Source organism: Lupinus angustifolius, chromosome LG10, assembly GCF_001865875.1.
Source record: "Lupinus angustifolius cultivar Tanjil chromosome LG10, LupAngTanjil_v1.0, whole genome shotgun sequence".
NCBI classification, from domain to species: domain Eukaryota; kingdom Viridiplantae; phylum Streptophyta; class Magnoliopsida; order Fabales; family Fabaceae; genus Lupinus; species Lupinus angustifolius.
Window position 1 is genome coordinate 15846108 of NC_032018.1, and position 14603 is coordinate 15860710.

The window sequence follows — 14603 nt, forward strand, 5'->3', positions numbered from 1 at the left end:
GCCTATAGAAAGAGCAATCGGGAAAGATATTGCGAGAGAGACTAAGCCATCATGGGCAGTACGGGATGCTAATCGCAGGTTCTGATGAGCATATTGCCGCTTTCTCGAAGTCAGTATGGAGCCACTCCCTGATATTCCGGCATCTATTCAGTACCTTGCCTTTTATTCCACCTGAAGTGGTGGTCCCTTACACCGCAATTATGTAGCAGATTGAGATTCTTGGTGTTCTAAGAAAGTGCATTTTGTGCACTCACTATTTTATATTTTAGTTGAGAATACAACTGGTTTTTGCTTTCTTTTCATTTCAACATGTAGTCCATGAATTTGCATGCAACTAAAGAGTGAAAGCTTCAAAGCCATTTGTGGTATGGTAATGGTTGCAGCACTAGATAACTCAAAATTAGCCTATGCATTGTTACAATTGGAAAAGAAAAATAGATACATAAGAGTAATCTAGAACAAAAATGATAAATTAAGCAAATCAAAACTTGTATTTTCAATGCATGCTAAATGACATGTAAGAGTTCCACCATTTTCCCTTCATTTCTTTAAGCTACAAAAGAATAACTCTGGTATTTGTTGTGATTATTTGTTTTCTTGTTTTGGAAAATGAAATGTGATAATGAAGGCTATGTGATTCTTAGCCTTGAGGCATACAGTGATTTTTGGGGATGTCTTTTTTCTGTTGACTTTCTTAAATTAAGAGAAATATGTGTAATTTCAAATAGTGTATTGAGGATTAAAATTTAGTATATTAATTGCGTACCTTGCCCCACCGAGGGGTATGGTGAGTATGAAGGTGTTGTGATTAACATTGGCAATTTGGATGAAGCTCATGCGTTTGCCCAACAACCCTTGTATTTGGGTGGGTCAAGTATGTAGGTTAAGTCCATTAGTTATATTTGTGTGCATGTGCACTATTTTGGTGGGTGGGGTAAACATTATCTATCAAAGTTGACAAAGCTACCAAATATTTTATACATTATTGTTGTATTATCCACCATTCATGTTTTGTAATCGTTAACTCTTCAGAAAAAGTAATACAATTGAATATTTGATGATCAACTGACTGTATAAATCTTTATACGGACAGTGATAAATGTTACATTCTAAACTAATTTGCCAAAAATATCATCAGCCATGAAGCTATATACTATTTACAGACAAGTTACTATAGTCTGTGACCTGCTAAGAAAATCTTTAATTGTAAAAGTTCTAACTTTACTCCCTTCAAGATGATAAATTGCAAACTAGTCCACCAAAGTACCATATTGGGTTCTGTTCTATGAAGTAATAGGCAATCCAAACACAAATCTGATAACAGATTTCACAAGTACAAGTTTTCTATAAATAAAACAAACTTGAAAGAATAAAACTTGCATAAACAAGTAGGTATATAAAAAATGTATAATCCATGGGTTCAATTTATTAGAGTACAAACTAATACATTCATCTCATAGAATTGACTAAAATGTCAAGAGTTCGATTTCTGAAAACAATAATTGTTAGGAGGAGCAGACAAGCACCCGGAAAGGATTAGTTCCTTGTCCCATAGAGTGAGGATACCCAAAAAAACTAGAATTTAACGGGACTAATGATTTATTTACTTCGGATTTTAACTTTCATACTCCAGTTAACTTTGCCCTCTGGTAAAGATATGGACCTTGGTAAACGCAGTGGCACCTCATATTCTCCCAATGTTGATAATGGAGATGGAAGATGCAGGTTTTCAGGTGCAATGTTCACACAAAGTTGTCTTGCCACCTAAAAAAATAGCACATTACTTGAAGTCACTAACAAAAAAAGAAGAATACTACAACGTTTTCTAATATCATGTGCTATTACTCAAAATAGCAATCAATTCTATTTCCAGCAGTTGAGAATTGAATGTAATTTTTCTCAATATTTTCATATCAGTAATAGTGTGAACAAAAAAGAAGGTATGACTCTGAGTTGTTCAAGAATAATGGTGTTGAGTTTTTCTATCCTTTGCCTTAGTCCCACTAGGTGGGGTCGACTGTATGGATTGAACAACGTCATAATACATTATCATAAATCATGTTCATTGACAAAACATTTATTTTTAAATCTTTCATAATTATTTTGCCTATAATTTTTCTTCGCCTCCCTTTGCCTCTAGAAATTGGACTATCCTCTATTTGATTTGCTCTTCTTACTAGGGCTTCTAACGGTCTCCTCGACATGCCATAACTACCCAAGGCATAATTCTACCATCTTTTCTACAATAGGTGCTACCCTAATGCAGTAACATTTAACTACCTAATACATAAAAACGTTTTGTTAAATAAGAAAAAAGATCAGACATGATTGGCTCTGAAGCTAATGTGTGGTGGTAGAGAGGGATATGGTCACAAATTTGAGGAGGGATTATGGTCACAAATTTGAGGAGGGATTATTTTCAAAGAAATTATGTATTACTAACACTCAAAGACCTCTTTTCTCTTTTCTATTTAATATCCCCTTTTCTTTATACTCAGAAATCCAGAACCAATTCCAGAATATACTACTACTATTCAATTGAAATTTGAAAAGATGAGCTCAAGAGCTCTTACAATGGAAAGGAACACTACAGAATGAAGTCCAGAGCCAATGACTCCTACAAAGAACAACTCTCTGCCCAACCCTACAACTTTAATAAAAAGAGCGGTGCAGTGCACGAGGCTCTCGCCCATTGGGGTCAGAAGAGATAAATGCACGCAGTTTTGCCCTCGCAAGCAAAGAGGCTATTTCGATGATTTAAACCTATGACGTCTAGGTCATAAGGCAAACAACCTTACTGCTGCGCCGAAGCTCAGCTTTTCAGCCCTGCAGCCTAATTCACCAAACAGATGATTAACCCCCTTGCCTCACATTCCCTGTTCCATAAATACCCCTCCCGCAATTCATGCTATTCCCCTAACAAACTAACAGCTCCCTCCGATAATAACAGATTAACGGTCCTGGCTTTTCTAAGTTACCTTCTCCCTATCTTGTGCATTTTGGGATTCAGGCCCAATCATGGTTCCTGCTCATTCTCTAATCCTTCTTCTGCAATGGACTTTGAACCCGGTGTCCTAACATAAAAAAACCCTTTTTCCATTTATAAAATCAGATGGGGTTTATTACTGCAATTACATCTGATCCAGAGAAGAAGGTGAACACTTAAACTAATGTGTTGACCGCTCTATATTCCAAGTTCCATTTAATAACGCAAAGAAAGGTACAAATTTTCCAATTCAAATTTTCAACAGGCCAAGAAAGTTTCCCTTGAAGTACTATATTAAATGCATTTAATATTTTGTAACAGACTACAGTCTTACTTTAGTTTGTTACTAAGGTACTGTTTACAAAACATGTAAACTATTCAAAACAAATAATACCTCAGCCACAATAACTTCTTTTGTGATGGGGAAGCGCAGCTCCAATGGGTCATCTTTCGTTGCACGTGACTTTGCTTTTTGAACATCGATTAACCTCCGCAAGACCTATTCAATTATCATATCCACATCCATATTCAATTATCAAGTTAACATTTCTAGTTTAACAACTTTATGAATTGCAATCTTTGGTAGTATCATCATAACACATTATTATTTGAAGTTTCAACCAGTCATGCATAAAAGAAATCTCAGAACGTTCATCTGTATTTTAGCTATGCCAAATTCCCCAACGACAGATAATAAACATAAAGCAATTACCTAACTAGAAAAGGAAAACCATAAAGAAATTATCTGACCAATAAACATCTCAGAGTGCTCATCTATATTTTGGCTATGCCAAATTTCCTAAGGATTGATAATAAATATAAAACAATTAAAAAAGGGTGACCAATGCATGAGACTCGTATTTAGTGGGGTCTGAGGAGGGTACATGTACAAACCTTACCCCAACAAGAAGTGAGGTTGTTTCCAGGATTTGAACATGTGACCAAAAATGCTTCAGGGCCACTAAGTAACAACTTTACCGTTGCGCTAAGCTCATCCTCTTGATAATAAATATAAAGCAATTATCTGACCAAAAATGGAAAATGAAATCCCTAAAGAAATAGAAGATATAGCCCCAAACAGCAATCAAAAGCGTTGAAGAGTAAAGGACAGACCAGCTTAGCTTTATCAAGACGCAGTGCTGCCTTTTCGTACTCTTTCATCATATCTTCCTTTGACTCTTTAACTACTTTAACATCTTCTTTTGCTTCTTCTTTTTCAATGGGTTGATAGACCTGAAGCATCAAAAACATAACACTGGCAATCATTGAAGGCATTGAAAGTTAAGGAGACTTGCTATATATAAGTATGCAAATGTTTATATGCCCAAGGATACAAGCATAGAATTGTTGAGAATGTGCACTGCACACACATTTGCAAGAACACGCATAAGAGAAAGAATGCTGTTGTTTTTAGGATCATCAAACATCTAACAGCATAATCATATCAACAATTTACAAAGCAACTCTAGAAGATAGTAAAACTAAGAGTGTAAGTACATAATGATGAATGTCAGTGACCAAGCAATAGAATAGATAGAGGAAAACTGAGATTAATTGAAAGGAAATTTAGAACAAGAAAATGAAAACCTTGTGCTGCTCGGTTATGAGATGAGCAAACTTATCAATATTAGGGACAGCGAGGAGCTTGGGCATTAGATGGTTGCGGAAAAATCCAGGAGCAACTTTGACAGTATAACCTGCCTTCCCCAGCTTATCTATGTCCTACAAAATTGAAATTGGAAATATAAAAAAAACTGGACCGAATCCAATCCCATAAAAAACATCGAGACTCGGAAAGATAATTACAGTTGTAAGGATGACTTGAAGCTTCCTGTTGTATCGAAGTCCTTGAGAAGCATACAATAGTGGGTTTACCACAGAACTATCGTAAGTGTCATTTCTAAATTTAAAGATTTGCCTAACACCTTGTCTGCCATATCTAAGAAAACAACCCATTCTGATTCAGAATGTCAACACCTAAAACAAACAATTATCAGTATCAAGGCAACAAATTTTATTTCATAAAAACTTACTAATAAATACTAAATGGAGGTCATGGATTCAAATCCCGGAAACAGCCTATTCGCTTGCGAGGCTAAGGCTTCATATATCTATCCTCCCACACCTCACTAGATGAGAGCCTGATATAGTGGACCGCCGTTTTACGGAGCTGCTAGTGTCTATCTCTAATTAATACTATAAGCCGGATCATCGACTCCACAGTCTAACAGCAAGTAAATCAGTCAAAATAGAACACCCAGATAAATACTATATGAAGGAAGAGAAATATCATAGCAGAACAACCCACTAAAAGTTTATAAATTTCTTCTCTACAAAAACAAAAAGAAACTTCAAAGAGACATTGTACTAAGAAGTACATGCTTAACCAATTAACATACCATTATTAACCAAGAAAAATTCACAATTTGACATAATATTATTCTCAGACAATTCATCAAACAGAACAAAGGCATAGCATATTCAATCTACATTTTCACTCAGAAACCCAAAAATGATTGAAAATTAAAGTTTAGAGATAATGAACAGAGAAGAATGAAAATAGCTTAGAATGAATCCCAGAACCTGAGAATGCTAACGTTGGAAGACGAAGATTGTGTTAATGGGAGAAGGGTTTAAGGTTTAACACCATTTCTCTCTTTTTGCAAATCTGGTCCCTTTTTTTACCTTAAATTGCTATTAAGTCCTCTAACAAGTTTAATTTTTTTCTTACTATCAATTTGCCTTTTAATTTTTAAGAGAATAATGTATTTCTTCGTACGAGATAACTTATATCTTTTGACCAGTAAAAATATCACATGTATTGTTTTGTTTTAAAAATAATTTTATAGAAAACAATGAAACATGACATGTGTCATGATTTCTCTGACAACGAGAGATAATTTATCCCCTTATACTATGAGAGATTTTATTCCCAGTTTTTAGTGCATACTTTTGCTAAGGTAACACAAACAAAAAAAACTTGTATGAAAACATATACATCACGTCATATTTAGAAACAAATGTATTCATGACTAAATCTTAATTAGAATTAAATTCTTAATGTATAAGCAATGTTTTATTAATTGTCTCTACATATTCATTGGTTTATTTTTGCAAGTTAATTGGTTGGCTAAATCCTCCACATCATGGTTGTAATATTAATTCATTATCTCTAAGAGAAATTGATCTCAATACTAATCGCCTAAGATTTGTTTTATATTAGGATTGAATTATCTACTATTTCCAATATTCGGCAATATATCTACCTATGTTCTAGGTTTATTTTTATTTTCTTTTCCTAAGTTTCGACAATATACTAACATGTGTTCTTGGTTTACTTTTTTTTCAAGTTCCGACACTAGACTAACATGAATTCTTCGCCTATTTTTATTTGTGTTCTCAAGTTTAGGGACTATATCAACTTATGTTCTTGTTTTATCTTTATTTTTATCCTCATGTCTCAGTAGTACATTAACTTTCATTTTTTGGTTTTTCTTTATTTTTATTCCCAAGTTCTCACACTACCTTAACTTGTGTTATTGGTTTATTTTTATTTTTGTTTTCAAGTTTCGACAATATGTCAGTATGTGTTCTTAGTTTATTTTTATTTTCTTTTCATTTCCCCAAGTACAAACCAATACATCATCATACGTTCTTGATTCGTTATTGTTTTCCTAAACTCTCTCATTATACCAACATGAATTCTTGGTTTATTTTAATTTCTCTCTCCAAATTTCAGTAGTGCACTAACATATGTTCTCGATTTATCTTTATTTTCTCAAATTTTAGCACTACACTGACATACATATATTTTGGTTCATCTTTACTTTTTAGTTACTACACTTTATCGATGTGGTGACCTATGTTTTTAGAATTCAAGCGATGTCAATTTTAGAAGTTCAACCTAGAAAAGAATATTAATATAAACATTCAAATGACAAACCACCATGAGATAAGTTCATTAGCTATTTGATAAGCAACAAGTAGAGAGATGTAATTAACAACACTTAACTTTATCCAACCCAAGGTATATATCAGCTATAGTTTTAGTCATTTAATAAACAATAATTAAATAATATAAAGAAAATAAATATTTAAATGAATCTAAGGTATATATCCGCTATTAATTAGGATATCATTTTAGTACGATGTGAGTTCATGGGTAATGTCAATGTGCTAATATTTTCATCGAACTGTAATTGACCCACGAACCTTTGAAATTTGGTTCAAAGACTAAAGTTATCTAAATTTGACAGAAAACAGGTTTATGTTTTTGTCAGTAAAAAGATATTGATGACCCCAATTTACATAGAGAGAATAAAATTTTATCAGTTCAATCACCTGCTTGTAGTCATGGAAGTCGTGAGGCCGAATGCGACAAACCCAACAACAACATTACAATTATCTCCATAAACAACACAATATTAAATTTTAATAAATTCCCATAATAAACATATACAATTGGAACACCATGTTATCCTTGTATAAAAATCAAAGAAACTTTGCTAGATAATTTTCTATTAAATAATTTGAGACTATTTGACTTGTTTTCTCAGAAGGGTGAAATGCATCCCAAAATACATATTTATTTGCATCTTTGCATGTAAATGGACTTTTTGGGTCACAAAAGAAACCCATTTCAAATCTTCCAGTTCCACAACATCCTAATCTTGAATCCTCAAAACCTGTTAATTCAAAACTACCACATTTATAAGAATATTAATGTAATCAATTCTTTCATCTTAAAAATATTTCCACCTAATATATAATTGGTTGCTCAAATTTGAATTTCCTTCAAATTTAAGTCATTTAATCTTTATACAATAGGTTAGATATATATTGAAGTCACTAAAATGGAAGATAAACAGCATGGTGTTTAGATGGATAAAAAATTAAAAATTTATGCTAGATGATATTTAGTTATAAGAATGCTTTTACATTCTCACATTTTTCCTAATTTTATATTATCAAACATGTTATTTCTCTAGACATCTTATTATTAATCTTTACAAGTTATTTCATATATTGGAATATTTAACATTCATATAACCAAACGCCAATTAAGAGACATTCTTCACATTGAAGAATGTTTCAATATTTTATATTTTATTTTATAAAAATAATTTGGTGTTATCTTATATTTTATATTTTATTTTGCATTTGCTTTATAAATAGACATGTATTTTTAACCCTTTCAATAGCTTGTTATCTAGTTATGAAGAGTAGTTATTTTGTCATGCTAAAAAGCAATTAAATGGTAAGTATAATATACTGAAACCAATGCATTATTTTTTTAATACACACTACTCCTTTAGTTGTTTGTTATTTTTAAAACGAAGAAAAAAATGTATGCACTAATAATTTATAAGTTTTTATACACACTAATATTGAGTGTATATATAATTTTATATTAATAATATATAAATATTACAATCTGAAATTTAGTGTTGAGGTTAACAAATCCCATAATGTTTGCTTCCTTTTCTACATGAAAATAAAGTATCTTCTGGTATAAGTAGATAAGTTATTTATTCCTACCAATGAAATTATGACATGTGTCCTATTTCATCATTTTCTATGAAAATATTTTAAAACTAAACAAAATAGTACACATGTCATATTTTTACTGATTGAAGTAGATAAGTTATTTCTCGATACGATAGATATATTATTCCGTGCACCTAACAATTCACATGACCAAACTATAATGATAAAACTTGTTTCTTTTTTTTATACACAAAAAATTGTTTCTTTTAATTTTTGTTCATGTTCTAAAACAATTTCATCTTAATCACATGAATGTCTATTTCACACTTCACAGTAGTATATACTCGAATCCATCCAAAAAAATTTATTCATGTAGAATGAGAAATTTACATATTCCTACAATTTTCTCATATTTTGTAAATAAAGATAGTATTGGATGTATTTTATATTTTTAGTATATTTACATTTTTATTAAATAAGGACAAAAAAATAGAGAGAAAATGTAGGGTCTCTACCAAACAACATAGTTAAGTCATTATGGTCGAGTAAATTACACTGATATCCCCTGAGTTTAAGTGAAATTACATGAATTACTTATTTTTTTTTAAAATATATATAAATCACCTCTAATTATAGACATATATTCCACTGACCACTCATGTTAAAGAGATATGTATAATTTCCTAAACAAAATATAGTATATTGTGAATTCTACGCACCCAAAAGAAGGGGAGCATAAATGTTTGTCTCACTTTATGTATCATTGCATGTATTATCACCTCTGATTTGTTGAAAAAAATTATTTAAGTAAAAAAATGTAATCATTAAATATTATTTTGACCAATCATATATCTAGACACATAGAGTGACACGAACGAGTGAGATAACAGGTATGAATCCGAAAAAAAGATGAATATTCTTTGATTGAAAAACATAAGTAATAAAATAAGCAAATATTAAACTTACCAAAACTTGAAGGTTGTGTAACTATTTGTAGTAAGATATGATATGCATTTGCATCAACCAATTGAAACCCATAGAGTTCATTGTTCAACTTTGTGACTAACCTTCCCACTTTTCCATTAAATTCCAAAGCCACATCATTGTATCCCTCCACACAACCATGATAATCTAGGACATTTATTGCCCTTTCTAAGGGTAGGCACCCCATTGGAGGTAAAGCTGTCACAGAAACTTTCCTTGCTCCAAGCTCATAAATTTCCCTAAAGAAATTTTCAGCAAGAACAATGAGAAAATCTTCATATTCTTCAACACTATTGAATTGGCATCTACGTTGAGGTAATGTGTAATAATTCTCAAGAAAATCATTTGTTCCTATGCTAACTAAATATAAAGCTTCCCTTAATATTTCATTAGCTTTTTCAACACCAACATGTGCTCTTAACTTTATTTGATACTCTTTATAATATTCAACTTCTTTCCATAGAGGTATAACATCCTGCAAAAATATAAATTTGTTTTAGTTCTAGAAAATATTTTCATGCATGAAATAATAGTGATTTGGGATGATAATCAAAACATAGTATTATAATAGAAATTACATGTCTTCTAAGGGAGTTCAACTTTCTCGGCTAATACTGAAACATGAGGACGAAATTTTTTCTAATTTTTTTATTGAAAAATAACATGAAATCATAGTCGTTAAATGAATTTTATTGCATGTGTCGTGATCTCATTCAGTATTAGAGATGATCATAATCCTTTCGAAGATGTCTCAAATCATTACTCATATTTCCTACAATATTATATTATGCAATAGTCATTAATGCAACATAATTATAACCATAAGTTATAACCTTAAATCATTACTCATATAGACTTCATCTCTAACCATACAAATCCTCTATACTAAAAGTTTTTTATACCTCTATATAATTTCAATAATGTTTTGCTAAATATTTAAATGTGTTAGTATGACAATTAATAAGAAATTAAACGAGATGTGTTATTTATTACTAGACAAATAATATAAAACTTTTAGTATAGAGGAATTGAGTTCCATCTCTAATACGAGAGAGGAAAATACTCTTCTTTTTTTGTTTCCCACAAGTATTCTTGCGCCTGAGGCAATTTTGTCTGAGCCGGGAACATCCACAGTATGTGGGGCTAACTCTCCCAGCGGGCATTTTTTTCATTCACAAGACTCAAACCCGAGACTTTGCTTAAGGAAAATCAAACATATACCACTTGAAAGTACTTTGAAATGCCAAAGAAAAAACAACATACATTGTCATGTATATTTTTTTTATTTAGAGTGAGATTACATTTTTTTATTTAGAGTGAGATTACATTTTTATTTAGAGTGAGATTACATTTCCCTAGAGTCTCACTCACTAATGCAATGCAAGATGAGTAGTTGAACACAACTTACAGCAACATTTGAAGTAGCATTATCAAATCCAGTTCCAGCAGAAGCAAAACAAACACCACTAGCAAAATCTGATATATTATAAGTTGGATCCAAGTAAGCTGGAACTATTTGTTTAAGGCCAAAGGCCTCCGAGATGAAATCGGGAGGAATCCGACCGTTCGAAAAGCGACCGGTCGGGTTCCCATCGAAAAAATCACGGCCATATGGCTTAAAGTTGCTCCTAGCCATTGTTGGTATGAAATTGTTGTTACCTGTATCAACTGAAGAATCTCCAAATACTATTATTGATGTAACTTTGCCACTACTAGAAATGGAAAAATGTAGAATGATTTCAATTAAGAAGAGCCAAAGGTTATACATTTTTACTATTGTAATGCCAAAAATGTAGTGATTGTAGAATGTAGAGTGTTTGAGATAGAAATCTATGCTATTGATGGGAATATGAGTAATAATAAGAGGCTGGAGGGAACACTTATATTTGATAAAATTAGGTAGTATTTTTAGGGGTACACATATGTTGTTTCACAAGTTGTGCCACTGCATGTGCCATCAACTGTGATTAGTCATAAAAATAATTAACTATTAATTTTTTAACTTCAATAAATTTTTTCAACCAATGACAAGCTAATAAGACATGTAATGACATAACTTGCGGGACAACAGATCTCCTCCTCATTTTTAGCCTTTTGAGGATATTTAATGCAAGGTACTACTACTACCTTCCCACATGCAAGAATGATTGAACTTTAATTTTTTTATAAGGGGTAATATTTATATATTGTTAGTGTAAATATTTTTATATATTCAATATATATCTATCATTTATTTGTATTGTTTTTTATTGAAAATTTGGTGATAATTAAACACAAATGGTTACTGACAATATATATCTTTTTATCGATAATTATTAGTATTTTTGTATTTGTTATGTGCGAGACTTTAACTTTCAATCTACTTCACTTCACCCTTAACCATCAAACTACCTTATAACTCATTTTCAATAGTTTTTCTTATATTTTAAATTTATTATAGATAAGGCTTGAACTCACTACCTCATACACTTTATTCTTTAAACTCTTTCATCTTAACTATAAGATCATCATATAACTTTCATTGCGAGTATATATCAATGCAAAAAAAAATTCCTCTAATTTTATATTTAAACTCTATAATACAAATGAGATTTCATATGCCTCATGTCAATGAGTGTTTTTATGAGCCTTTTTAAGAGAAATTAACATTAAAAAAAATGAGAATAAAGTATTTCATGGTAGAATGAGATAAAATATTTCCTATTACTAGTAAAAGTATGATATATATTATTTTTAATCATTCCTACAAAAATATTTATAAAATTAAACAAAATAATACACATATCATACTTTTACTAGCAAAAAATAATAATTTATCTCCTGATATATATAAGGATATACTTTATTCTATAAAAAAAATATTATTTGAGAAAACAATGTTTGAATTTTTCAAAATTTTGTGATTTTAATGGATGTTTCCCATTCAGCCCTTATGGTAATGAGGGCTGACATTTATGCACTTGCATTCGCTGCAGAGGCCACATAGTTAACTTGGAACTAATTTTGTAATTTACACAAATAAATTTTCAATTTTACACTTTTATCATCATATAAAAATTCAACTCCTTCACAATATATTTAGTCTTCCATTTATTATTGTCTTATATGATTGTAATTGATGTAGAGTAAAATTGAGATTAGATTTTCGTGGATGAAAGAGATCATTCAAGATCCATTAAAAATGTAACCAAAAAATAAAAAATAAAAATATTTTCAACTCAAGTCTCCAATGATTAACAATAGTATATGAGTAAGAAAAAAATATATATCACATGTCCTCACGATTTTCATGAGGGTTTTTGAAACATTAGTCTAAATTACATTCTTTTTTAAATAACTAATATTTATTTTATTCTCGTGATTTGCTTTGAATTCTCATTCTAGTTTAAATTTCCACGTAAATTTTTTATTTATTTTCCTATGATAAATAAAAGTTTTCAATTTTCCTGCACATTGCTTATGAAATGTCACGACCAACCTAAATGATACTTATTAACATTAATATAATGTTCTAATGCTTTTTTAGTATAAGTTTTCAATCAAAAAGATATTCATTAGTCGGAACTTGATGTGAATTATCTGTTAGGGATTTATTATCTGACCTATAATATATATATATATGCAGATCTATATCCACAGAAGATGGGTCAAATTTAATTATGAAGTTGACATAAGAGTAAAAATTTGTGCAGAGAATTGAATTCTTCAAGGCCCTCCCTCATAAAGCAAATGGCAGCTTTATTGGAAGGTAATCGAATCATGGGTCCAAAAAAATATGGGCCACCTATGAATTAAACCAATCTATTTCTATTATCTTCTCGAATTTCTCAAGCTATTTATTATTAGGAGATGTATGCATTCAATTCATAACGTGCAATACAATGAAATAAAATGTAATTCCCAATGGGGTTTTCTAGGTATTTGTCATTCTTGCATTTCTTGATTCCGTGACAAGACTTGCTGAAAATAATGGTTCATGTGTGTGATGTCGGGTATTAGGATTGGAGACAAGCCAAACTGAATCAAATTCAACTCGATTTCGAAACGAGTTATGTTATTAGATTGAATTTTGTGAACTGTTTGATTCGACTCAAATTAAATAGGTTTATCAAGAGGTTATGATCTATTTGGTTTAACTCATTAGCTTGTTTTGCTCAATTTGTTAGCTCGAATCATAATTATTTATTTAATATATAGTTAAAGATTTTCTACATGTATGTATATATATATAGGAAACAACTCAAACGACAACACTTCTCATATAAAAAGTATGGTAAAAATATATTTGAACTTTAAAACCAATCATGAATGATTATGATTAAAAGTTACTTAATAATCACATGATCATTTAAAAAAGTTATGTGTATGTATCTTTTAATTTTGACTATTTAAATAAGATCTAATAATCATATTAACTTTTATATTTATTACAATAATGCATTGTTCTCACATGAGTCACTATATATATATATTGATACATGCATAAATATATATATATATTGTATATGATCGAGTGAACTCATAAGTTTAACGAATCGAACTGTAATTGACTCAACTTTGCCTCGTTTATTCAATGAACGTAATTTTTAGTTCAAGCTCGACACATTTAGTTCATGAACCAAATTTATCGAACTAATTAATGGGTCGAAATTCGAACAAGTGTCAAGTTGATTTGATTCATTGTCAATTTTATTTGGTATAAAAAATTTAGTAGTGATAAAAATAGGAAGAATGCACATAAAGTATGTTGAAAAATTAGCATTCACAATGTCTCCAATTTCAACATTTCTTCCTATCAATACATATTTTCACTTCTAACAACTAAGTCATAACCATAAAAGATGGAGCCACTTCACTTCAAAAAACTTGAAGTTGTTCCTAGCTTTGATGTAACCTTTGTTGTAAAGAAAATATGAAGTGGAGAAAATTATAATTCTAAATGACACGAAATAATCGTTACTAGCTGAATCATGACCAGATCATTATCTGTAAAACATTTTGTGGTACTGCTAAATTGTGCAAACAGATTATCATTCTAACGATGTGCAATACATATATCACTTCAATTTCGCCATCTTCAAAATCCGTTCATGATCCAATTTTGAAAGTTAGATTTTCAGATTAGATATTTTCACCCATCTAACTT

The 14603-nt window shown here is 30.6% G+C and overlaps 2 protein-coding genes across 2 annotated transcripts; both read right to left on the bottom strand.

The window, feature by feature from the left end:
* On the bottom strand, positions 1396-4962 carry LOC109358883 (50S ribosomal protein L9-like). The gene is made up of 5 exons (XM_019603365.1): positions 4793-4962; positions 4574-4708; positions 4100-4219; positions 3381-3485; positions 1396-1764 (listed from the first exon to the last, which is right to left on the bottom strand). Exons 1-5 carry the CDS (start codon positions 4940-4942, stop codon positions 1600-1602), a joined length of 675 nt encoding a protein of 224 aa, XP_019458910.1. The 5' UTR covers positions 4943-4962; the 3' UTR covers positions 1396-1599.
* On the bottom strand, positions 7441-11326 carry LOC109358701 (GDSL esterase/lipase At2g42990-like). The gene is made up of 3 exons (XM_019603098.1): positions 10866-11326; positions 9440-9932; positions 7441-7671 (listed from the first exon to the last, which is right to left on the bottom strand). The coding sequence occupies exons 1-3, from the start codon at positions 11223-11225 to the stop codon at positions 7478-7480; spliced, it is 1047 nt and encodes a 348-aa protein (XP_019458643.1). The 5' UTR covers positions 11226-11326; the 3' UTR covers positions 7441-7477.

Coding starts and splice junctions, on each gene's coding strand:
- LOC109358883 (XM_019603365.1), bottom strand. CDS start 4,942: ATGGGTTGTTTTCTTAGATATGGCAGACAAGGTGTTAGGCAAATCTTT. Junction 4,709..4,792: donor TTCAAGTCATCCTTACAACT/GTAATTATCTTT, acceptor TCAATTTTGTAG/GACATAGATAAGCTGGGGAA. Junction 4,220..4,573: donor TCATAACCGAGCAGCACAAG/GTTTTCATTTTC, acceptor TTGATGCTTCAG/GTCTATCAACCCATTGAAAA.
- LOC109358701 (XM_019603098.1), bottom strand. CDS start 11,225: ATGTATAACCTTTGGCTCTTCTTAATTGAAATCATTCTACATTTTTCC. Junction 9,933..10,865: donor ATGCTACTTCAAATGTTGCT/GTAAGTTGTGTT, acceptor ATATTTTTGCAG/GATGTTATACCTCTATGGAA. Junction 7,672..9,439: donor TACACAACCTTCAAGTTTTG/GTAAGTTTAATA, acceptor TTGAATTAACAG/GTTTTGAGGATTCAAGATTA.